The sequence below is a fragment of the Harmonia axyridis genome, chromosome 4 (assembly GCF_914767665.1).
Source record: "Harmonia axyridis chromosome 4, icHarAxyr1.1, whole genome shotgun sequence".
Lineage (NCBI taxonomy): Eukaryota > Metazoa > Arthropoda > Insecta > Coleoptera > Coccinellidae > Harmonia > Harmonia axyridis.
The window spans coordinates 15,547,999-15,571,315 of record NC_059504.1 but is presented as its reverse complement, the minus strand read 5'-3'; the positions used below and the strand labels follow the sequence as shown (position 1 = coordinate 15,571,315).

Here is a 23,317-nt window from a genome sequence, read left to right as displayed (position 1 = left end):
ATCACTTGACAGCTTTTAAATCGCCATCTTGAACAGTAATGCCAACTTAAAGTTATATACCTCGAAAAAAAAAACAACCTATATAAGGAATTCCTCATACATACTATGCTTTGACTCAGGTGTGTAGTGATAAGTCCATGTTTCATCTATTGTCACATATCCACGTAAACAACTGCCCAATGATTGTTATTCGACCAGGTTTTAAGTCAGCATACCACCTTTTAGCTGCTGTTGTCGATGGAGCAGAGTCTGAACAATACTTATAAAACCATTGCTTTGTCTGCACAGTATTTTTCCCATAAAAAACAGTGTTTTCAATCAACACAAGCAGCGTAACTCAATTTACAATATCTCAATTTGGACTCAACTCTATATTTTGAAATTTCGACACATATCTTTTGAAGCTTGTTACTAACGAGAAAAAGTGGTATGGCATGGGCAGTGCTATATGTGCGCCAGGTCCGAGACTTATTGAGTGACGTGGCATCTTTCATCACATTTTGAATTTGGAGACATTATTTATCTGCAACAAAATATTCTCACCTATGGAAAAAGACAACTAAGAGAAGCAAGAGGTCCCATAGGGCATAGTTGGATTTCCTTTCTATTCCAATTATTCTCGGAGGATATAGGGGATCAGATACAACGTCTGCTTTCCTATTCCACGGTATGATATCGAATTGGAACATGCACTTGATGAGAACAATGACCTAAAACACAAAACACATGAGTGACCAGGATCAAATCATATACGAAACTGACTCACCTCCGTGTACGCTATAATGGTCACCCAGAACGTCTTGGTAGGCCTTGGAATCGTCATGGTACCCCACAGGAACACCATGAGAGGCAATGGTAGCGAAAGGAATGTAGCGGACTTGATTTGGTTCAAGAATATGGTGAGATAGCACATCAACTCTGATTTACTGGTGAGGATGTACCATATTGCTAGCAACAGTCTCAGGATCGAAGGTTGATCGTAGGAAGACATCTCCGCTTCTTCTTCTTCCATTATTTTGAAGAGGGATATGGATTTGCTGGAAATAATACGCATGTATTAGCTGTGGTTCTTTCGCATTGGTAGGTCCGCTCTAAGAACAATCATGCTAAAATTGGATTGTTAAAAAATAGATAGAGAACGTCAGTTTGTTATATTAGATTATCTGAGCATCCTGTGGAGGTGGAACCTGTGGAAAAACTGTGTTGAAAGAGAGTGAATTAGAAAATTTTCATGCAGAGACTTAGGTACCTAGATTTTATTTGTTTGAAAATAATAATAATTTCCTATACTAACGAGTAAGCAAATTAGTAGAATATTGCCATGGTTAATGAGATATTACTGTCGGTCCAGTGGAACTAACGAGAACTTATGCCTATGAATTATTCACAATTCTTGTTTTGTCTTGATGGACGGCTTATCCAAGAAGATCTGTAATTTTTCACTCAGATGACAATATTAAATCGCCAGGAGTGAATTAGTCAGTCCTCGGGTTAGCTGGAAGTCCTTAATTCCATTCTTTTTTATCAAATGGTCTTTCAGATTCAGGATTATTTGTATCTGACAAAGCTAATATGAAGATTAGCAATATATCATCCTACATAACATATGCTTCCTTCCTTTCACTGGACATACCTTGTGTGGGTTTTACGTGTTACTGATTCAGATATCGTAAGAATTGTCCGAAAAATCATGAATATTTACAAGAAACGAGCTTGGAAAAAACTTAATCCACTGGACTTTCGCCTCTAATTAAGCGAAAATGAAGCCATGCAGAAGCTTAAACCACGAGTGCTCGATTACCTTTTGAGCGATGGTGAGTCTAATCCACGTTCCAAACTTGGTGCTAGTATTCGAATTTCCGGTACAGTGAGCACACTTGTCTTGCGCCTAGAGCAACATACAGCCACTACACTACTTGTCATTCACAATGATGTTCATATGGTCCCAAAAAAATCAAGAGAAAGGTCTCAATCTAGACTTGAATCAACTACATACTTAATAGGATTATTAATTCAATCAAATGGCAACACTGTGTATTATTTTTTGACGTTTCTTATGTCATTGTGATTTATTTTTTGACATTTCTTATGTCATTTGTGTATAGTAGGTTATGCCATTCAATCTTTATTACTTCTCACAAAGAGAAACTATGTTTTTATCCATTGTTTTTTTTTTCAGACCATATGGATATCATGAGTTGAATTTTTTACAAAGTTCCCCTCTTTTCGAAATTCCCCTTTAAAAATAAAAATAGTTATCCGCTTTCTTCCTATCGTTATCAGAAATATTTTCAATCTAGCTAAGCTTTGCCTGCTTCCCAGCTTTCGAATGATGAATGAAATTTCAGCTTGGTTCTATGACTTTCTTAAATTGTTTTTATTATACCTGCCCAATTCTGACGACTGGGGTATGTCAGATGCTAGTGCTTTAGTGTCACTGTCAGAGCTTGAAGTTTGCTTTCTATCCAGATGTGGAAGTGAAGTTGACCTGAATATGTTCATTCAAAACAGAATTATAATTTCATAAATAAGTAGAGGAAATCAGTTACATTGAGTCATTTTTGTATACCACCTATTATCCTTTATGATGATATTGGATTTCTTATGGTGAATTCTTTTTGAGTTATCACAAAAAACACAATTAATGGTAAACAAAACATGCACACAAAACACAATCTAACACAATATATTCTCTAGATTTAATTAGTCCTCCCTACGTTGAAGGAACTTTCCATGTCAAAAATATTCTTGCTTTAAACCTAGGGTTGAGTATATTCAAATATATCGTTGAGTAAACTAGACCAAACATAATAACATTGATAATAGATAGATATATGAATAAAAAGCAGAAAAGTAAAATATGGCACAGTGTAGACATGATAAACAATAAAAAAATATTATAATAGGAATAAAAAAAATATTAGAAGAAATGAAAGATTATTTTTGGCTATACCAAAACCATGTTTACACAAACATGACAAAGAACTTTTAAGTAAAATCGTGCAGAAATGAAGAAAAATGAAAAAGAATAAATAACAATTAATAGACACCAAAAAGAAAGGCATAAGAAGAAAGTATTAATGCAATAAAAACACTGTCGATCAGATTGCAGTAGATAGAGGGTTATGGAAGAAGAAGAAGAAATTCCGACACAGAAGTGTCACAGACCTTTTAAGTTCTATGGATTTTCGGTATGAATCTGATGGACTAAATGATCCCGAACCCACTGCTGGAGTAGGCAGATAAGAAGATTCAAGATCATCCTCTCTAAGAATAGAAGAATGATCAGAATTTTGAATTGTTTTTAAATGTGATTGGCCTATAAATGATCGAAACCTACCTTTGAACGGCAATGAGTTCGTGGAATGAGCCTGTAGGTTCCCAAACTTGACTGGACCCAACTCTTCTACCAACGGAATAATTTGTTGTTTCCTATAGGAGACACAGAATAATTAATATAAGATACACCGAGAAAGCTATGTTCTTCTTACCTTCAGGTTTTTCTTTTCTCTCCTTAAAACCCTTATAACATAACGATAATCCTTCGTGTAGCTATTCAGGAATTTTGTACAGCTCATCATGATACTATCCAGGAAATAGTAAAGAAAAATGAAGAAATCCTTTATTTTGACCCACAAGCTTCTTTTGTCTTCTGTGGTTTTTGCTTCCGTATCTTGAAAAGAGGAAAAAAAGCATTGAGAATAGGAAGCTTTTGTGCGTTTGGTCATCCAAAAACTGATGACGCCCAAACAAATTTCGATGCAAGTTAAAAGATTTCTGTCTAAGCTTACCGGGTTCCATGAGTTCACTCATGCCATCTTGGCTGGTGCTTGGAATAGGATCCTCCTGGATTTTCACAGACTTTCCTTGATCGTCCACCTTGAAAATGAACGAAATTAAGAATCTATACCTACGACTCACGTTACAATGCCATAGAAGAAGAATGTTCGTTATTTCGAAGTTTGTGAAGTGCCTTAAGACTCCTGCTTGAACATTAATTAAATAGCAATATTGGACAGGACAAATTTGAAGCAGACAATACACGAATTCTTGGTGTACTCAGTACCAACGTTGTTTTCCCTTGATCTTGCCTATCTTTCAGTTCTATTGCAAAAATATGTTGATAATGATTGATCTAGGGGATGTTCTTCAACATATCAACTAGGTTCCTCGCAATTTTATTTAGAAATTTCTTAGGATAAGAGAGAAAGTATATTTTCCTAAGCTGAGGAAGATTATAAGTGAAGAAGTCATGTAGAAAACAAAGATCTGTGGATGCTGACACAAGTCCTATACTAGGCAAAGCGTTATACCAAAGTATTGCCAATTATCCCACTTATTGATGACACTATGAATATGTATCGTATAGCATCTGCTCAAAATGAAGAAGAGCTGTTCCTAAACTCTCTTAGCTGTCACGAAATTTGAAGCACGAAAAAAGCAACATTATTTACGATCGTGACACACATTTCTGTTAAAATCAGCGGCATCATTATTAAATATCCATTTCAATATTGAGAATGGAGTCTCAAGACTTGTTACCACCTTTCATAGCCTATGAAGATAAATAAACATCAACAAACAGTAAAATGCATAACTAATTCCACTGTGCAACACCAGAGCAGTTTAGAAAGAAACAAGCAACAGATTAAACATGCAGGAAACGAAAGATACAAAAGAGCAAAAGAAACGGAGCATTTTAGTGAAGCGACTCTTAATCAATGTTAGTAACTCACTCTAGAAGCTGGCTCTGACAAACGCGATTTCAAAGATGTTGATCTTTGCCTCCTTAGTTCTGCATTCAACGAAGCCCTGCGTACTGTTTGTCCAATGTCAGACTTCATTGCAGTGCTCAAGAACTACAATAAATAAGGTTTACTTCCACCTCCTCAAAGGGCCACTTTTCAGCTCAAGAAATATTTGGATTTTCATTAATGCGTGTGATTTTGTTTGTTGTGTTATTTTAATTATTTTTTAAAACTTTTTTCATCGAAAGTTTGCCTCCAATTTTGATCATATTTCAAAGAATTTTCAGTTATAAGCAATATTATTAATGTTGTCATCAGGTTTGGTTTCTGATGATGACAACATTGCGGAGGCAAACGCAAATGAAACTTTCTCGGATAAAAGTGTTATTTCAACTTAAGTATATAATGGTTCCTTCAAATAGTACAAAACTATTTATCTCAATCCATGAGAATTAAATCTGCAAAATTATGTTGGAAATACCTTCATTATGGATGTCTTTGATGATAAAATCTCTCTCAAACAAGCATAAAAAACTACATACCCCAGACACCATCGAATATACTACAAACTTAAAAGTTGATGGAGATTTTAAAAGTAGTCATTTTTGTTGTGGTGGATTCGATGATGTATTTTTATAATAAACATGCCTGTCTCTTAAACATTGATGATTTCAAGCATGATAAGAAAATATACTCGGTTGCCAGTCAAATTGTAAGTCATACGAAGCGATTTTTTATTGAACACTTGAACCAATTCAACTGACATGAAAAAAAATTGAGATTCACATATGATGAATTGATCACAATTTGACAGGCTATGTGTGAGGCTTTGTTTCCACATTTGAGAAGTATAAAAAGAAATGTGTGTATTTTTGACTTCGGTGTTAGGAGTCAACTATCTAACTGAAAGTTTAATTATTGAATAAACTATGGAAACAAAACCTCCTCCCAAGACAGATCGAGTAAAATGATGATTGTCTACTAGAGCATACTTCTCTGAAATATGGGCTGATAGATGAGTGTAAATGGAGCTGAGAATAACACCAATGAGGTCATTCTGTATTTCAGGCCAAAAAGCTTTTGGTAATTTGCCGGAACATACCTCTCCTACAGTGTACCGTCCGTCATCTGGTTCTTCTTCATCGACAACTGTGTCTGAGAGAGTTGTCTTCGGTAAGGCCTCTAAAGGATCTAGATCTTCCACATGAAGGTCGTCGAACATGTAGTAGTCACCAGAACGTACAGCTGTGAAAAACACACTATGTTACCGATGGGAAGAAAAAGAATGAGCCAAACATCGATGGTGTTATAGACATATTTTATAGTGATTTAGTTAAAATGTAAAGTTTTGCATACGCTCACATTAAAGCTCACACAGATTATGTACAAATCTTCAGAAGATCCGTTCAGTTTCCATATTCGCACAACCTTTTATGAGAAGATTCACTTCGATAGAAGAGAAGAATAAGAATTAGTGTTTTAAATTGGAAAGATAAAGACATAACCTATTGTTACACCGTGCACCATGACCTTTAGGTCTGTTGTGCCCCTAACCTTGTTTAAGGTTATGATCAAGCGTTGCATGATAGTATTATGAAAATCACCATGAAGCCATTTTTAAACCAAAACCAACGCATATTTAAATTTTTACCAGCTTTGTATGTGTCTGGAATTCTTCTTCTCCGTATTGGTCTTTCTCCAGATTGCTCTATAAGCAAAATGTGAAAACAACTGTTTTATTCACAAAATAAAAACGACCTACAATAAAGCAAAACTCATAGGGATAATAAATATCGTTTGAAGTTGAAAAAAAAAATAAAAAGAAATTAATACTCCGGACAAAAAGTAATGAGACAGATTGCCATATAACTTGGTGTCGAAGAAGACTGCTTTTAAAAATAATTAAGTTTAAATTATTAATCACATCTAAACAGAAAGATGACTAACAACTCTTAAGAAATCAAAAAGAATTAGAAATAGTTTGGAGTGAAAATGCTTAAGGCCAATTTCTAATAGCCCTCATTTTTTTTTTTTTTTGGGGTGATCACGCGAGTGTTTTGTTGCAATTACATATATGAATATAGAAATGTTCATTTACTTATTAACTTATTATGTTTTCATTTGAAGAAATTGACTCTTGTTCAGTAGCATAAAATTTATCAACATTTTATTGTTCCATTGCTAGTAATTAAATTTATGTTCCTTTAGTATTTAAGGAAGTATTCAATATCATTACTTGTTGCCCAGCAAAGTGAGATCTACAGTAATTGGTGTATTATACATTAAAATTGAAATATAATAAGAAACAATAATAATTAATTAGGCCGGTTGCTGGAGATTACCAAATTGAAGAACAACTCCCGAAGAATAATCTTCAAATTGAGAAACTAGCATCCCTTAATTTCTGCCTATTGTAGTACGTCCAGTGAAGATGCTGTATATACGTGTATATTCACAGTACCAAAATAGATATCATTCAAAACGAAGCAGTTTACACGCAAAATCAACATGAAGATAAGTTCATCTAAATCAGGCAGTATAGGAGGCCAAATTACATTCTTGGTGACTCAACGCTGACCTCGAGGAGTAGCTCATGCTGTGACCTGAAGTCACATAGCTCCCTTGCGTCCAAGGAGGTCCACAACTGCTCTGTCTGTGGGCGATCATCCGAGGTACCTCCACCGCCTCTGCGTAAGTGGGGGCAGCATCGTAAGGTGGAGGGGAGAAAACAGGAAAGCTATCGTCGGGAGAGGGGGGTCTGGGGTTGAGTTCGGATATAGGGGGGGAGCTGAAAGAAAGACCCTGCGGGTCAAGGTAGGCCTCTAATGAAACCGTCATAATGGCAGAATAAGGAGAGGGGGGAGCCTGCTGTTGGATGAGGGAGCTTCGGGGGGTAAGTGGGGCAATCTCGTCCAGCTCTTCTTCTTCCTCGTCATCGTCTATGGGGGTATGGTAGCCTGCAGGCGTGGTTTGGGTATCTGCCGAAGACATCGAAGATGATCTAGCCAAAGGTGGCTTGCCATCTTCTATTTGAAAGGTTTATTTGGGGGATAAATCGATAGATTGAAGTCGTGAGACCGATCTAATAAAAATTCGCTACCTTGATCCAAAAAAGTAATGACGAAGAACAAAAACAAGTATTCAAATAAAATTGTAAATTATCCTGTGAAAAAATTGACGGTATAAACCAAATCGGGTACTATCAAAAAACAATTTGAAACATGGAATCGTAGTTCAGTACGATATTGTGGAGATGAAGGCACCTGCTCTCTCTTCACATTTCAAATCAATTCAATTGAATAAAATCGAAAAAGTTTGATCTCTTATGGGTTTCACTTACGGTACAAAAAAATCAAATTGTTTTCTCTTAAATACTCTACCGAAAAATCGAATAATTCCATGTTTCAGTATGATGACATCTTCAACGTCCAAAAACTGTTATTAATGTGGAGATTTGTTCAAACTTCAACACTGAAATATACCTTGGAAATGAGTTGTAGCATCTTTGTACGAGGCGCCATGTACTTTTTGCTGGGAAGCTTTGATCCTGTCCATCTTAGATTTGATCTTCTCTAGGACGTTCCTTTCGTTATCCTCTTGTTCTTGCATACGCTTCATCCTGAGTTCCTCAATGAGTTCCGCACCTGTGAGGTATTATTATGATATAATAATTGAGAATATGGAAAATAATCAACAGAAATGCATGCACGCAGTTGAAGGAACGTTCATTAAAATTTAATGCTGTCATTAAAATTTAATTCTCATTGAAGAGGAGCAAATTGGCTAACTACGTCGTTCAATGGAGGATTTAAATTTTAAGGCTGCATCGAATTTTAATGAACGTTCCTGCAACTGGGTGATAGCATCATCTGAATAACAAAAAAATAACATCATTTCTCCCTTTCAAACCTACCTCTAGAGGCTAGGATAGTGCTGGCTTTGGCCTCGTCTATCATGTGGAAGAAGTTGTAGCTGTGGAAGACCCTCCTTTGCAGTATGAGGAAGGCAAAGCTGAGACCGTCCCAGACCAAACCTATGTACTCTCTGGGAACGGTACATTTCGGGTCCAAGTCGTCCGACACCAGCACAGAATGGGCTTGGAACTTGTTGACGCACCCAATGGCGAAGAGTTGAACAGGCCAACAAACGTTGTCCGTTAGTTCCTCCATAAAGAGACAACCGAGAATCTGAAGACCCGCTTTGATGGTGATCACCGAGACATTGTAGGCTAACAGGTAGTTCCATCTGTAGTGGAAATATAGCATTCAACAACTTTGTACACGATCAAAGCCACCGTTATTAAGATTATCAGAAAGTTACTAACGACCTTTTTATGTACAGGGTGGGCAAATTTCGATGTTTTAGCACTACAACTTTTAAACCAGATGAGATAGACAAAATCTGATACCCCATTCTCGGTCTCTTTTTCTGAGAAACTAACAAAGGTAGTATTCATTTTTGGCCAACTTCTTTTGTTTTCGAGTTATAAGCGAAAATTGGAAAAATGGCGATATCGAAAAACATTTATATATCCGCTAATACTGATGATAGAGCTCTGAAATTAAAACAGTCACTTTTTCACGTAGATTTCAGTGGCGTGCTCGTATTATCAAAAAAGTTTTTAATTACGAAGCTATGACCCAAAGTTATGTTTTTTTAAATGGGAACACTATATTTTTGTGCCATTTTCTGAAAGCTTGATTTTTCCTGATTTCAAAAATATATAACACCGTATGATTCGTATTAAAATAAATAACAGAAAATAGTCAAAAACCTTTTTTACTTAAGAGTCTCAATATTTCTATGGTTTCAACTGTTGATGAGCACAGAAAAATTGAGCTTTCTATAACTAGAGCAGTGTCCTTCCGTCAATCTGATTATTTCTATGCTTTTCACTTATTTCTACAAAATTCGAATCCATATTTATTTTATACAAATGGTTTCGGAAAGATAAACGAACTTGGAAAAAGTTTCCTAGATTGCTTGAACTCAGTTTCAAATATTCATCTATTGAAATATCGAAAAGAGGTGTCGACTGTGCATTGTGCAATTGTTGTCATTATTAGGTTAAATATTATTTCTCGTTTGTCCCTTCGTAATTAAATTGTTGAAGTTGAGTTCAATCAAATATCCATTGTTTCATATGCTGTTTAAAATAGATTGGTACTTGTGCGTATTGATTCTGGAGACCTTTGTAAATAATCTTCTGATACATGCATCTCAATACAACTATTTCGATTGAAAAATTCGATCTTGTGGTTTCTCCGTTATTTCCAAATCAATTTTTAGATAGAAAATTTATAAAACATCGATTCGAATTTTGTAGAAATAAGTGAAAAGCATAGATAGACGGAAGGACACTGTTCTTGTTACAGAAGCTCAATTTTTCTGTGTTCATCAACAGTTGAAACCATAGAAATATTGAGACTCTCAGGTGAAAAGAGGTTTTTGGCCATTTTCTATTATTTATATTGATGCGAATCATACGATGTTATATATTTTTGAAATCAGGAAAAATTAAGCTTTCAGAAAATGGCACAAAAATCTAGTGTTCCCATTTGAAAAAACATAACTTCGTAATTTAAAACTTTTTTGAAAATACGAGCACGCCACTGTATAATGTTTTAATTTCAGAGCTCTATCATCAGTATTAGCGGAGATATAAAAGTTTTCCGATATCGCCATTTTTCCAATTTTCGCTTATAACTCGAAAACATAGAAGTTGGCCAAAAATGAATACTACCCTTGTTAGTTTCTCAGAAAAAGAGACCGAGAATGGGGTATCAAATTTTGTCTATCTCATCTGGTTTAAAAGTTGTGGTGCTAAAACATCGAAATTTGTCCATCCTGTACTCATGTGAAGTGAATATTAGGTAACGTAGGTAAGGTGATCTTCAGCTACCCAGAAATGGGAGTAGGAATATCTGGATCGTTCTGGATGAGTATTCTTCCGAAGTTATCTTAAGATAGTTTAACTTCTTATCTCTTACCTCTTGAGGATCTTGGGTATCGGCCAGAGGTACAAATCAGTTCCTTGCCAAAGGAACACGAAAGCACCTATCAGATAACCTATGGAGAATATGTTGACGCGATTGGTGCCAGCAAGGAAGAGCACCGCTAAAGTTATCCAGAGCAGGCTCAGTAGTACTGCCCTTTTGAAAACGTCCAAGTAGGACCTGCAAAAATGAAATTGAAGACCATCGGAAGCAGTTTCTCACTCAGATATCTTACCGACAGTAAGTGATGAAGTCAGGAACCGGATTTTCGAAGTTATCCTCTTCAGAGTGCTGTATGATAACCTCGTTAGATCCACCAGGGAACACAAGGCCCATCGTCCTCTGCTGATCCTCTTTCTTGAATCCTATGGCTTGACGACATACAAGGAGTAGTAGGAGATAGTCGCAGATCAGTTTTTTAGCCGGTAATGGGTTGACAGAGTCCATGAGGAATGCCCATTCTTGGAATTTTTGCAACACGCTGCTTGTGTCCCAAGGAAACACTTTGGATAAAATAAAACAATTTTAGTTGATTTCCTTCCAATGAAGAATAATCTTTACCTATGCAAAGTGATGGAGGAAGACCGACAACCATACAGTATTGGAATGGAATTAAGATGGCTATAAAGGATATATAGACGTTCCAAATATTAGAAAGTGTTTCACGCTTCAGAGTGAATAGTCCGCATAACCACAATGCGTATAAGAGTGCGTAAAGGTCCATCCTGAACCCTATGAGAGCGACTGTCATAATAAGGCACACCTAAGGGAAACAACGATATTATATTTGATGACTCAAAAAGGTCCATATGTTGTATCACCTCTAATCCAAATTTGTAGAAGCCGTAGTTCATCATATATTTGCAGAAGTTACTCAAATTTTTATCGGCATCAGCTCGGGTTATGCTGGGGAACATAACCTCTACCTTCGCGTGAGGAATGCCCATTCTCCTTCGGAGATTTAACTGTCTTATTTTAACAGTGGTCCACAGTGTCGTTACGATGATGTAGATTATGTCGTATCTTATGAAGTACATCAAGGATTTGCCGTTTCCTACTTTAGTGAATCCTAGCCATTCAGCATCGTTCACAGTTTCGTTGGTATCGTTACCCTCCTAAGAATAGAAATAAGGTTTAGGTTTAGATGAGGTGTGAGTAGGACCGGATTCGTCGTAACAAAAGTTTGGACAAACACCTTGCAGTAATGGAGTGTACAGTTCATGGTGAGCAACTAACTTCCTCTTGTTTATTAATAGATGCATCCAGCAGTAAATGCTAGTCTATCCAAAACGTCATTACCCAAGCTCAGACTTTTTTGGCACATTAGTAATTTTGTTTTGGCGTTATATACTTTTGGTTGTGTGAATATGTCTGATTTTGTGCCAAATAATTTGCGGGAAAAGTTGATATTTTTCTTTCATTTGAAGAGAACTGTGGCTAATCTGAATTGAGAGCTCTAAAAAAGAAGTCACCCTGTCGAACGCCTCCTCTTACCAGTGGTTCAAACTTCGTTGATTGTTATATCTGAAGTAGCATTCTCGAAGATGTAGACTTCAATTGATGCGATTGAGTCGAGCACAATACGAACAGAGGCACGATAAAGTGATTCTACAGCAGTTCAACGTTCGGCCTCAAGTTACTAAACCCGTTAAAATCTATCTTGAAACGCCGTATTCCCCAGATATTGCGCCGTCAGATTATTATTTGTTCCAATCGATGGCAGTCTAGCTCATCAGCAGTTCCAATCATATGAAGACAACAAAAATTGGCTTGATTCGTGGATAGCCTCAAAAGATGAACACTTTTACCGTAATGGTATTCGAGCTATACCAGGAAGTTGGGAAAAAGTTGTAGCAAATAATGAACGATATTTTGAATGATTCGTTTCTAACCATTTCTTCACAATAAACATGCATTTTTATCAGAAGGAACTTAGTTGCACACCTCATATATAGATTAAGTCTTAAGCCTCCACGAAGAAAGTCTTCCCTAATAAAAAGAATACTTACCGAGCAGGTAACCTCCCAATGTGTAGCTTTGAAGTATTTGATTTGGTAGACCATCCTCGCAAGCAAGAGTATAGAAAAAAATACGGAACAAGTATATATAGCAATAGGCTGAACTCGCTTGCCAACAACGGTACCAATAACCAGAAGAATGATCACTGCTAGGTCCAGAGCACATGGTTGGACAATACACGCCAAGATTCCAACCAGTAGCACCAACTTCACCATATGTATCTCCAGGAACAAAAACAGCAAGTTCCAATAATAGCGCACACCATTTATTATCTTTGTTCGTTTGTTTGATTCGATGGGGTAGGTATCTGAGAAATTTAAGTACATAATGAAATTAAATTTGTATTTGATTTGATGAGGGATCTCTTACTCAGGTCACTGACGTTGAATTTAACTGAAGTACCGCCTTCTTCTCTTGGTCTTTCGCTTTCGTCATCTTTGATCTCGTTATTCGATCTAGTAGATCTGGTCTCATCGAAAGAATCTTCGTAGATCTTCATGAAATCCTTGTGGAAATAATGGACTTGGATCACAGTTATGATGACGAAAAAGGTTGGAGTTACAAGTCTCACGAAGAGTTGTTTAGTTTCGTATCTTTCCAAGCCAATGTCCGCTTGCCTTCAAACGAAATTATAAGTACAGGAAATTTGCTACGATCAACTTCACTTACTGTTCGAATGGTACTCCTAAAGATTCCCAATATTCTGGGAAGTGGTCGAATTGGTAGGTGTAAACCATAATGAGCATCAGCATGGAGTAAATGATCACCGTAAGCCAGAAGCCCAGCATCAATTTCTTCCAAATTTTGAACGACAACTGCAAAATTGAACAATTATAAAAAATTAAAAAATAGTACCTACATCGAAAAGATAGTTAACAAGATGTTTCATATTTTTTGAACCTTTGATTCACCCACTCTTATCGATAGACATTGTGTAGAAGAATTTAAGTTACCTGGAATGTTATGACAAATATGAGGAAAAGGGCCATGTATACTATTCTGAAACCCGTCATCCTTTGCCCTGTTATAGCTACGAAAAAGAGGGTAATAGCGACAATCCAGATCCAAATTGATGCCAAAAAGGTCTTCATCCATTGTCCAAATTTATCCAGTGTTGAAGTCTCTGCTTGTTTCTCTACGCCTGAAAAAGTTTCTAATTAAAAAGCCTACCTCTTACACTATTTGTATAATATATCACCTGCCGCTGCTCCTACTGATACTTGAAGAGGGGCCACCATATCGGCCAGAGCTGAATTCTGCCTCTCTGCAATTCTCTCTTGCATGTACTGTCTTAGCGTTATCCAAAACATCCCGGTGAAGAGACATTTTACAGCTAGGGAATCGAAAGGAAGCACATTTATCTTCACGAATCCGATTTGAGCGAGGTTGATTCCTTGAACTTCAGATGGTAGCTCTGCATCCGTCAAGTTCATACAGAAAACGTATGCAGATATTAGAAGGAACCATGCGTATAACACCAAGAAAGGACTCGACCTCAACATGGCTTTTCTTTGGTTTGGAATCAACCATAGCAGATTGGCCCAGAGTAGAAGAACAAACGTTAACCAGCTCAAGTATGTTATGCTCCACGTCTGCAAAAGTTGTAAAATTAGAGCGGTACTCGAGAAAGACTACAGGGTGTGCAACATTATATAACCTTTCTTGTGAAAATTTTGTTTAAATTTATTTCACATTTTTTCAATGTACTGACTAGCCATGGTTCACCCTGTAAATCATTGAGTAAACGAAAGAATCTCAAGCTTTTCTTACCATCATAATTATATTGGTGCCTATGTACGAAGACCTAATGATAACTTGCAGTAGCGCCTCCAGGAAGTACATTATCTTTTCGCATATTGTTGGCTTGTATTCCTCCTCTGTAACATCTTAAAATGAGCTTTCATAAGATTCATCACAAATTCTACACAACGAACTAACCAAGCGAACCTTTTTGTTAGTGTTAGAAGGTTAGTTTAAATATCTGATCAGTAATATATCTGCGTTTATGTTAGTTCTAATTGAGGGTTTTTTTATAAGACTAGCTTCATTCTTTGTTACCTTTTTGTTAAAGTGGAAAGCTAAGTTTAAACCTCTGATCAGCAATATATCTGCGTTTATGTTAGTTAGAATTAGGAGTTTTTTTATTACACAAGCTGGATCTTATTAGTAGTGGTATTATTATTCAAAAAGTTGCATGCATTCAGTCCTTTTCTTTACCTAGTTGATCCATAGGGATATCTTCAGTGGCATCGGTATGTACTGTTACACTACCCATGGAATCTTGTATCAATGATGGCTTCTGGCTACCTGATCCATATCTCCTAGACGGACTCATGCCCTTCATCAGCTGTGAAATTAACAACGGCAATGATGATTATTGATTAAAAAATTCAGCATCCATCAATGATAAAAGGTTGGTCATCTGCTGATTTCCTTCTGAGATCTGGTTGCATTATTATTTTTGAAACAGTTTGACTAACAAACGAAAATGTAAATGTAAACTTCAAGTCCAAAGATCTACCTTGATGTACAGGGTGTTCCTAAATTGGAGGTACAAAGGAAAATGAGAGATTCCTTCGATAATGTTGAGAAGAAAGTTCTATGAACATGGGACCGCAAAAGATTTGTTTTCGAGATACAGGGTGTTTCTTGTAGTATTTTTGCTATTGTGATGATTATGTATACCAATTTATTGAATTTTTATTAATCTTTGTGACTGATTGGGTGAATAAGTACCAAAACTTATTTTTTCATTTCAGCTAAATAACTCGCACTTTGCAATAATTTGGATTTACTTGAGAATCACAAGAAACTAGAGAATCGATTGACTTTTTTTTTTAATTTATGAAAGATAGACAAAACTATAAAATTCGAAAAGTATAGTTCTGAACCAATGTTTCCCACTAAAAAAAAATTCCTGGAGGGAAGAAGCGACAACTGTTCCAGGGAAAATAGCACAGTATGGATTTACATTCAAAATTAGCATATCACATGATGAAAACTTTGAAATGAAATATCTATGCCAAATTTGAGCTAATATCTTGTGGAGGGAAGGAAAAAATTTTCAAAATTTAACACCCTGTAACTCGAAGAAAAAGCATTTCTTGGCCAATGTTTATAGGAATTTCTTCTTAAACTGTTCCCAGGAATCTGTCATTCTTGTTTCTACCTTCAATTTTATCCAATATCATTTTCGTTTTTTACTAAATTAATTTTTCGATATTCACAGTAAAAATTTTCCTCTGTAGCACAATTTCTCAATACTCAAATGATTAAAACGTGATCCTAAATTGGTCAAACATTCTACTATAGTTTTTTCTTCAAAAAGAAACCAGAAGATGATTGTAAATTTCAATATGCAAAAATTAATGTGCATAGAAAAAAAATATTAAAAAAGGCCATTCAGCTCATTGCTTGATTATCACCATCCCGTACATTTTTATGAATGAAATATCGCAAAACCAGAACATGAGTGAGAACATAAAGAAATCAATAGAAAATTCCAACGGATATAGATTAAATTATAATACATTTGATGTGTTGATATTTCGATATATCCTTGAATAATGTACAAAGCAAATTTCCTATTAATTTCACTCAGTTACGATATTGCGATTTGAAAATTAAAAATAAAAAGAAATAACATGGATACATACGGGGGTGTGTTCAGATTGTTCTTTAGATGCGAGCCTGCGTATCCTAACCTAGAAAAACCACCAAAAGCCAAGCATCAGCAAATGTTTGAACAGAAGTTAAAAAGCGAAATTCGAAGAGTAACATATAAATTCGTTTTTAACGGAAAAAAAGTGGATCATGTCAAATGGGAAAGTGCCAATTATTAAATCTGTACATATCTATAAATGTTTCTACATGAATAATGACGTTTTTATTCTACAATGAATGGACGAAGAAGATGATCGCTGATTAACAAAACAAAGGTACACTTTTTGGTATAGGATTAGAAATCTAACGATTTTCATCAAGTAAATCAACAGTTGTTTAAATTACGATGCTTTGCTAACCAAGGAACCGTATTATCAAATAAACTTTTTTTTCTTGTTATTTTGTAATATTATCTTTCGATTATTTTAATTTCATATTGGTCCGTCTGTCTTGCAGTTATTTTCTCAGAAGAAAGAATTTTTTTCCATGAAAAATGTCGTTGATCGTGAAAACAAAATCCATTATTTTCGTTGAGATTTTGGTTGTAGATATGAAATGAGAATATCAATCTTTTCGCAAAATATACTAACTGACAAAGAAACTGCAACACCCAGAAGGAGCTGTTTAAATTTAAATTTATTTTTGGTAAAACATAGATATTATAGCAAGGAGCAAACGATTGAATTTGGAGAAAAAAACGAAAGGTTTACAATTTTTTTCAATAAATTTGTTAATAATGTGTTTTTCCACCGCGATTATCTATACACTCCCCAACACGTCTCGACAATGATGGATTAAGATGGTCTATTTCTCCTTGAGGGATACTATCCTGTACTTCATGTCTCAGAGCCGCCAAAGTCCATGGGGGCTGAGGTAAATTTCCACGCCTTCTACCCATGATGTCCCAAACATGCTCTATGGGCGGAAGATCGGAGGATCTGGGCGGCCATGGCAAAAAAACCACATGGATCGCTTCGAAAAAGTTTAAACAAACTCTGGCAATATGAGGTCGGAGATTATCTTGCTGAAATATTGGATTCTCGAGCCGGTTAAGGTAAGGGAGAACATATGGCTCCACTATTTCTTAAGGGTAACGCAGCGCTGTCATGTTACCTCGACTAAAGATGACCTACTTGCATGTGCAATAGCACCCCATACCAAAACGCCCACTGTCCGGGGTATATGACGCTCAACATCAAACTGAGGTTCAGGTATTTTTCCTCGATGTCGTCTAACCCTTTTTCGGCCATTATATGCCCCAAAGGAGAATCGAGATTCATCAGAAAAGATGACCTGCTGCCATTCCACATTTCAATGTTGACGTTCTCTGCACCAACAGGGATGCTCAATCATCAGAGATAACACAAGATGGGGTCGATAATGCTGTAGTCCAAAAGACCTTATCCGACGGTAAACCATTCGGACAGTTGCAGGATGACCTTGTTCTCCTAACCACTCATCAGCCAAAGATCGAGTTGTCGCAAAACGGTCTCTAATGGCCATAAGTCTTAGAAGTCGATCTTGAACTTCATTTGTGTCCCTTCGACGTCTGGTGCCTGCTCTTCTTCGATTTTGTGCATTATCAAACCACGCTTTACAACATCTCATAACTGTAGTTTGATTTATGTTGGTACAGTTAGTGATTTCTCGGAATGACAGCCCCTCCTCACGTAAGTAGACCAATAATTCGACCTCTTTCAAATTCACTTAGCTAGCGATCAATTCTGCGTACACGTGATCTAGGAATTGAACAACAACTAAACATCGACTTTGGATCTCCTCGAACAGCTGGTTTGTTGTGAAATTCAAAAAACTTGCTAAAAACGACTATAATATTTAAATAACAAAATTTGTTTACATAAAAAATCTTTCACGATTTTTTTCTCCAAAATCAATAATTTACTCCTTGCTATACTATCTATGTTTCACCAAAAAAATTCAAAAAGCTCCTTCTGGGTGTAACTGTTTCTTTGTCAGTTAATATATCAAGCTGATCACATCATCGGAACCACAAATTTCAAGAAGAATATTAAAAAAAAATAACACAGTCATGTGTGGATATATGGAAGTTACAAATTTTGAATTTGCGTTGTTTCAACGTTCGTTAGATTTCTTGCGAACCAAAAACACATAAACCAAACGAAACGCATTCAACGATGAAGTAACGAAGGGTGAACATTCAGACAGCAGTGACTTTCTATGGTGTCTAGCCAGCCTTACACGAACTTTACGCGTGGCACTCTGCCACCGATGAATGGTGGTGTTGGAACGCATAAGTCTTCTCTCGGACCGACGCTGTGACAGCTGTCGGCCGAAACCGGAGCCCGAGAAGTTACTCTCCAGCCTGGAGAAGGTCCCCTGCTTCTTCTGTATCTAGAATTGTTAGTAATTCAGCTGAAAACTGTTAGCACTAAAGAGTCGCGAATACCCGATTCACAAAGACACATTCTAAAATTCGTCTGTACACGTTTCCGAATTCGATGCGTTCGAATGGAAGCTCCCATTTCCTAAATATATACAGGGTAGTCCAAACCAAACGGTGGGTGCAACCCCCTTAAGAATCTCATATGGGAATGGGGTCGAGTAAGAATCACCTTGAATTGTCAGAATGAAACCCTAGACACTTTGACCAACTTTAGTGTATATCTTCAGGAAATATGAGCTCCAATTCGAATATATGAGTGGTATGGATGAAAACGAAATAAATGCTAATTCTACATATTTAAGGGTCTTTTTCTATTTACTCTGCCATAAGGCATCTACTCAGTTCCAGTAGTAGTTACTGAACGTCTATCTCATTATTCCCACTCCGTCAGCTCAGCAAAATGATATCACCTTATTCGATAATTTGTTCATTCAAATTATTCAATATTTTTCTTGCTTATCGGTTGAATTGTTAGTTAGTATTAAATTGGTTGTGTATGCGTTGTTCTGGAAAAATTTCACCAGACAAAGAAATACCCCATGATGAAAATTCCCAACTAGAAGACATATACAGTAATGCTAGAAGATTATAGATTACTTCTGCTACTTTATAGAGTAGCGGGAAAATTACAAGTATCTACTTCGTAATGCAGTACCATTTGAGTTTTGGAATTTCTACTCTGTATCAAATGCCAATGATTCTAGCATTAGCATGTACTTCATTTTCATTCATACCACTCTATATGTATATTAACTTCATATTATAGCAAGTTGCAGCAAGATACAGCTGATATCATTAAATACAAAATCGAGAAATGGTCATATAGATATATTTACCTGAGGTTTCATCAACAGTTTTGTCTCGTATATGGATATGGCATAGAATAAATAGAGTGCTAGGGGATAAGCATAAGTATCCCATAAGTGCTGCACCCATGTAATCTCTCTAGGATCATTGCACGTGTATGAAAATATAGGCACTAATCCTAATATCCTGAAATAAGTTACACGTTACAATTCAAAGAAATAACTAGCATCTTGTTAATATGAACAAATAAATAAACAACAGAAACTCTTTGCTGAAGGGCATTACTAAGACCTTCATATGTTCTGTTCGTTTTCAGTTCTTTAAAGTAAGTTGACCTAACTTAATATAATAAATAAAGGCTGAAGAAAGAATGAAAGACAAACCAGAAGCATGAATGATAATGTGGAATACAAAATGCTCAAGCTTTGGAGCTTTCAATGGAGTTCAGTATTCATTTTCTCTAGCGACTTATCAACCTATCAAAATCAATACAATGAAATAATAAGTTATCATATCGCTGAAAAATACAAATTAAATACCTGGGTATTACTTCGTTGGGTGGAAGCAATTCTTGTGGCCATTGTGTCTGATAAGCGTACAATACCAACATGTGGGCAAAAACAATGACCATCAAGCATCTAATCATTACGGCGAATTTTCTCTCCAATTTCTTGTAACACGCCCACCAGGTAGCGCTAGATAAAAATACCAAGAAATATAACGCACCAAACACAGATGGTACAATAATAGCTGCTATGCACATTGTAACTAGGACACCATATCTGCCTGTGGAAGACCAAAACACTTAACATAATTATCGGACATCGGATTGAAAACTTGCCTATGGAAGTCAACAAAGATAGATATTTGTTCTTTACATTCTTTGTCGGTATAGTTCTCACAGACTCGAGATCGTCAGGGTGCTCTTGCACCAGCTTCTTGCAACTCCAGAAGGTGGCTATGGAGGTTAGGAACATCAGGGGTTCTGGGTACGCCCAGTTGACTATTTCGATGACTGGTAGATGGTCCATCTTCACTAGACCGACCGTCCTCAGTATCCTCTCCAGAAAGTCGCAGTTCTGAAAGAAACAAGAGATCATTTGGTTTTGGTTTTAGTCCACAAAATGTGATCTTCGCAAAAAATTGAAATACTCACCACTAACATATGTCCGTATGGGGAATCTGACACCAGGAAGATCTGAAAGGCTGCTTGCGTCAAGGAGGTAAGAATTGAGACCACGATCATTAGTTTGAGGTATATCCCCGTGTGTCCAGCCATCGTGGATGTCGTTGGCACTGGTACGAATGGGAAGTAGCATAGGAACAGCAGGTATATGCCCGATAGGACACTTGGCCGAAATATTATACCTAGAAATAAAAAAAGGCTTGATATCGAACAACATTTCAGAATTGAAAGGATATCAGTCAATAATATTGGACCTGCATAGTATATTGTTCATTAACTACACTGCGCAAAAAAATTAACGCACATTATGAAAATCTCAAATTCATTTTACAACTGAAGGTGTTCTCAATGATAATTATGTTTATCAGAATTATGCATGCATATGTTATCCACTTTCGATGTTTTTCTTCAATACAGATGTTTTTTGCCAGCAGGAATAAAAAAAGATCAGATTTTGAATGTATTGGCTCCATTCTGAAATCAGTTGTTCTCGATCAATTCTAGTGATCAATAGTTTTTCTTTCGTTTGATTTTCTACACTCGATCGCTATGCAACGCGAAACACGCAATTTGATCCAAGAGGAATGTGCCCAAGCGGTAGTTTTGCGAAAAGAAGGGTGGACATACACAAGAATTGCAGAAAGGTTTGGAGTTTCCCATACAAGTGTGTCCAGAATGTTGCAGCGATTCAGGGAGACAGGTATGAATGTCCGAAGACCAGGACAGGGTAGACCACGGGTAACAACTGCCATTCAAGAACGTTACTTGAGAGTTTCTTCGTTGAGACAACGGTTTGCAACCGCTCGTCTCCTTCAAAATCAGCTTGAGCAAACTCATGGGGTGCAAATTAGCACTCAGACAATAAGAAATCGCCTCAGAGAATATGATTTAAGGCCTCGTGTCGCGGCAAGAGGCCCAGCTCTTACCCCAGCCCATCGAAGAGCGCGTTTGGATTTTGCGAGAGAGCATATCCATTGGGAAGAGGCTGATTGGGAAAGAGTTCTCCTCACATATGAGTCTAGATTCTGCCTCTACCATTGTGATCGACGTTCCCTTGCATATATACGTCCACATAAAAGATATCTCAGTGCAATTTCCTGAATACTACTGGTTTCGGGGGAGAAGCGATTATGGTATGGGGAGGAATATCTTTGACTGCTCGCACAGACCTAGTGGTCGTTGATAATGGAGCTATGAATGCTGAAAGGTATATAAGGAAGAGCATGTAGTGCCATTTGCCCCATACATTGGTGAAAATTTCATTTTTATGGACGATAATGCCAGACCCCATCGTGCGCGCATCGATCAGGAGTACCTTGAAGAGGTTGAAGTCTCTCGAATGGAATGGCCAGCAAGAAGTCCAGATCTCAATCCGATTGAGCAGGTTTGGGACAACCTCAATAGATGGCTGAGAAGTTCAGAAAATCATCCAGCTACTCTTAATGACTTAGGAATCCAACTCAGAAAAATCTGGGAAGGATTAGATCAGAACATTTTAGGATCACTAATTTTGAGTATGAACCGTCGTTGCCGAGCTGTAATTAACACAAGGGGTGGAAATACCAAGTATTAAATCACTTATCAGCATTCCAGTATTTTGAAAATTGTTTATTTCTCTTCTTTCACATAAGATTCGGTGAAATCCTGAATTTTTCTTCCATTTAATGTGTCTTGTTTCGTTCAAAACCTTCCCGAGAGAACATAAAAAATAAGTTATAAAGTCAATGTAGAGTTAACTTTCATTAAAATTGAGATTTTCAGAATGTGCGTTAATTTTTTTGCGCAGTGTATATTAATAAAGGTAAGACAATGTAATGAATACAACATTATGTTATTGGATCGATTGAGTACAGGAATCGAGAAAAAACGTCCTCAAATAAATAAAATGAATAAATAAATAAATAAAGACTTTATTCAGAGAAGCAGGATTATAATATGCCTGGCAATCATGACATCAAAAGCGAAGTCTAGCAAGCTATTCAACTCAACCCCAAATGCAAAAGAAAAAATTCTCTTTCACCAAGACAATGTTTCTTGCTGCTTCCAACTGCTGACCACCTAGCTTATTCTGCAAATCTAGTCCACAGTAATTACTGGTTTTTTGCAGACCTCAAAATGATGTTAGAGGAGCTATGGACTATGGAGTATTTTGGAGGTGATTATGTTGATGAATAAAGTCGAATATCAGTAAATAGCTTATTGCCTTGTAAGCTTTGTTTAAAGCCTTTGAGATGTTTCTCGCACTCGTACGAAAGCAGATATGAACAAGATCGATATTATGAAATAATCTCTCTAGCCTACTCCGGTTACTATAATCAATGATCTAATAATATGTAGCTAAAGTGTAAAGAGAGATGAATCAACTGCAACATAAAGGTGAGACTCGTGATGTTTACATCAGTGAATAACATAGTTTTGAACTAATAAATACTAAACGATAATTGTGACAGAAAAACTTGTACTTGGTCCATTA

The 23,317-nt window shown here is 36.5% G+C and overlaps 1 protein-coding gene across 15 annotated transcripts in view; it reads right to left on the bottom strand.

The window, feature by feature from the left end:
* The window catches only part of LOC123678182 (piezo-type mechanosensitive ion channel component), a 62,614-nt gene that overhangs the window by 18,287 nt on the left and 21,010 nt on the right, over positions 1-23,317 (bottom strand). For 6 of the 15 annotated variants that reach the window (XM_045615052.1, XM_045615062.1, XM_045615057.1 and 3 more), the window contains exons 3-30: positions 20,815-21,026; positions 20,500-20,737; positions 20,198-20,444; positions 19,688-19,844; positions 18,647-18,799; positions 14,981-15,110; positions 14,534-14,649; positions 13,962-14,355; positions 13,717-13,904; positions 13,433-13,578; positions 13,133-13,380; positions 12,754-13,070; positions 11,566-11,859; positions 11,306-11,507; positions 10,980-11,247; positions 10,739-10,924; positions 8,662-8,993; positions 8,231-8,392; positions 6,400-6,456; positions 5,851-5,993; positions 4,737-4,859; positions 3,792-3,879; positions 3,492-3,673; positions 3,341-3,432; positions 2,387-2,488; positions 1,802-1,888; positions 767-1,037; positions 544-710 (exon numbers count right to left, since the gene is read on the bottom strand). In XM_045615052.1, the coding sequence (XP_045471008.1) occupies positions 544-710; positions 767-1,037; positions 1,802-1,888; positions 2,387-2,488; positions 3,341-3,432; positions 3,492-3,673; positions 3,792-3,879; positions 4,737-4,859; positions 5,851-5,993; positions 6,400-6,456; positions 8,231-8,392; positions 8,662-8,993; positions 10,739-10,924; positions 10,980-11,247; positions 11,306-11,507; positions 11,566-11,859; positions 12,754-13,070; positions 13,133-13,380; positions 13,433-13,578; positions 13,717-13,904; positions 13,962-14,355; positions 14,534-14,649; positions 14,981-15,110; positions 18,647-18,799; positions 19,688-19,844; positions 20,198-20,444; positions 20,500-20,737; positions 20,815-21,026 (5,302 nt within the window). Of the gene's footprint in view, positions 1-543; positions 711-766; positions 1,038-1,801; positions 1,889-2,386; positions 2,489-3,340; positions 3,433-3,491; positions 3,674-3,791; positions 3,880-4,736; positions 4,860-5,850; positions 5,994-6,399; positions 6,457-8,230; positions 8,393-8,661; positions 8,994-10,738; positions 10,925-10,979; positions 11,248-11,305; positions 11,508-11,565; positions 11,860-12,753; positions 13,071-13,132; positions 13,381-13,432; positions 13,579-13,716; positions 13,905-13,961; positions 14,356-14,533; positions 14,650-14,980; positions 15,111-16,419; positions 16,468-18,646; positions 18,800-19,687; positions 19,845-20,197; positions 20,445-20,499; positions 20,738-20,814; positions 21,027-23,317 lie in introns of all 15 variants that reach the window. The other 9 variants (XM_045615055.1, XM_045615059.1, XM_045615058.1 and 6 more) reach the window with 9 other exon arrangements.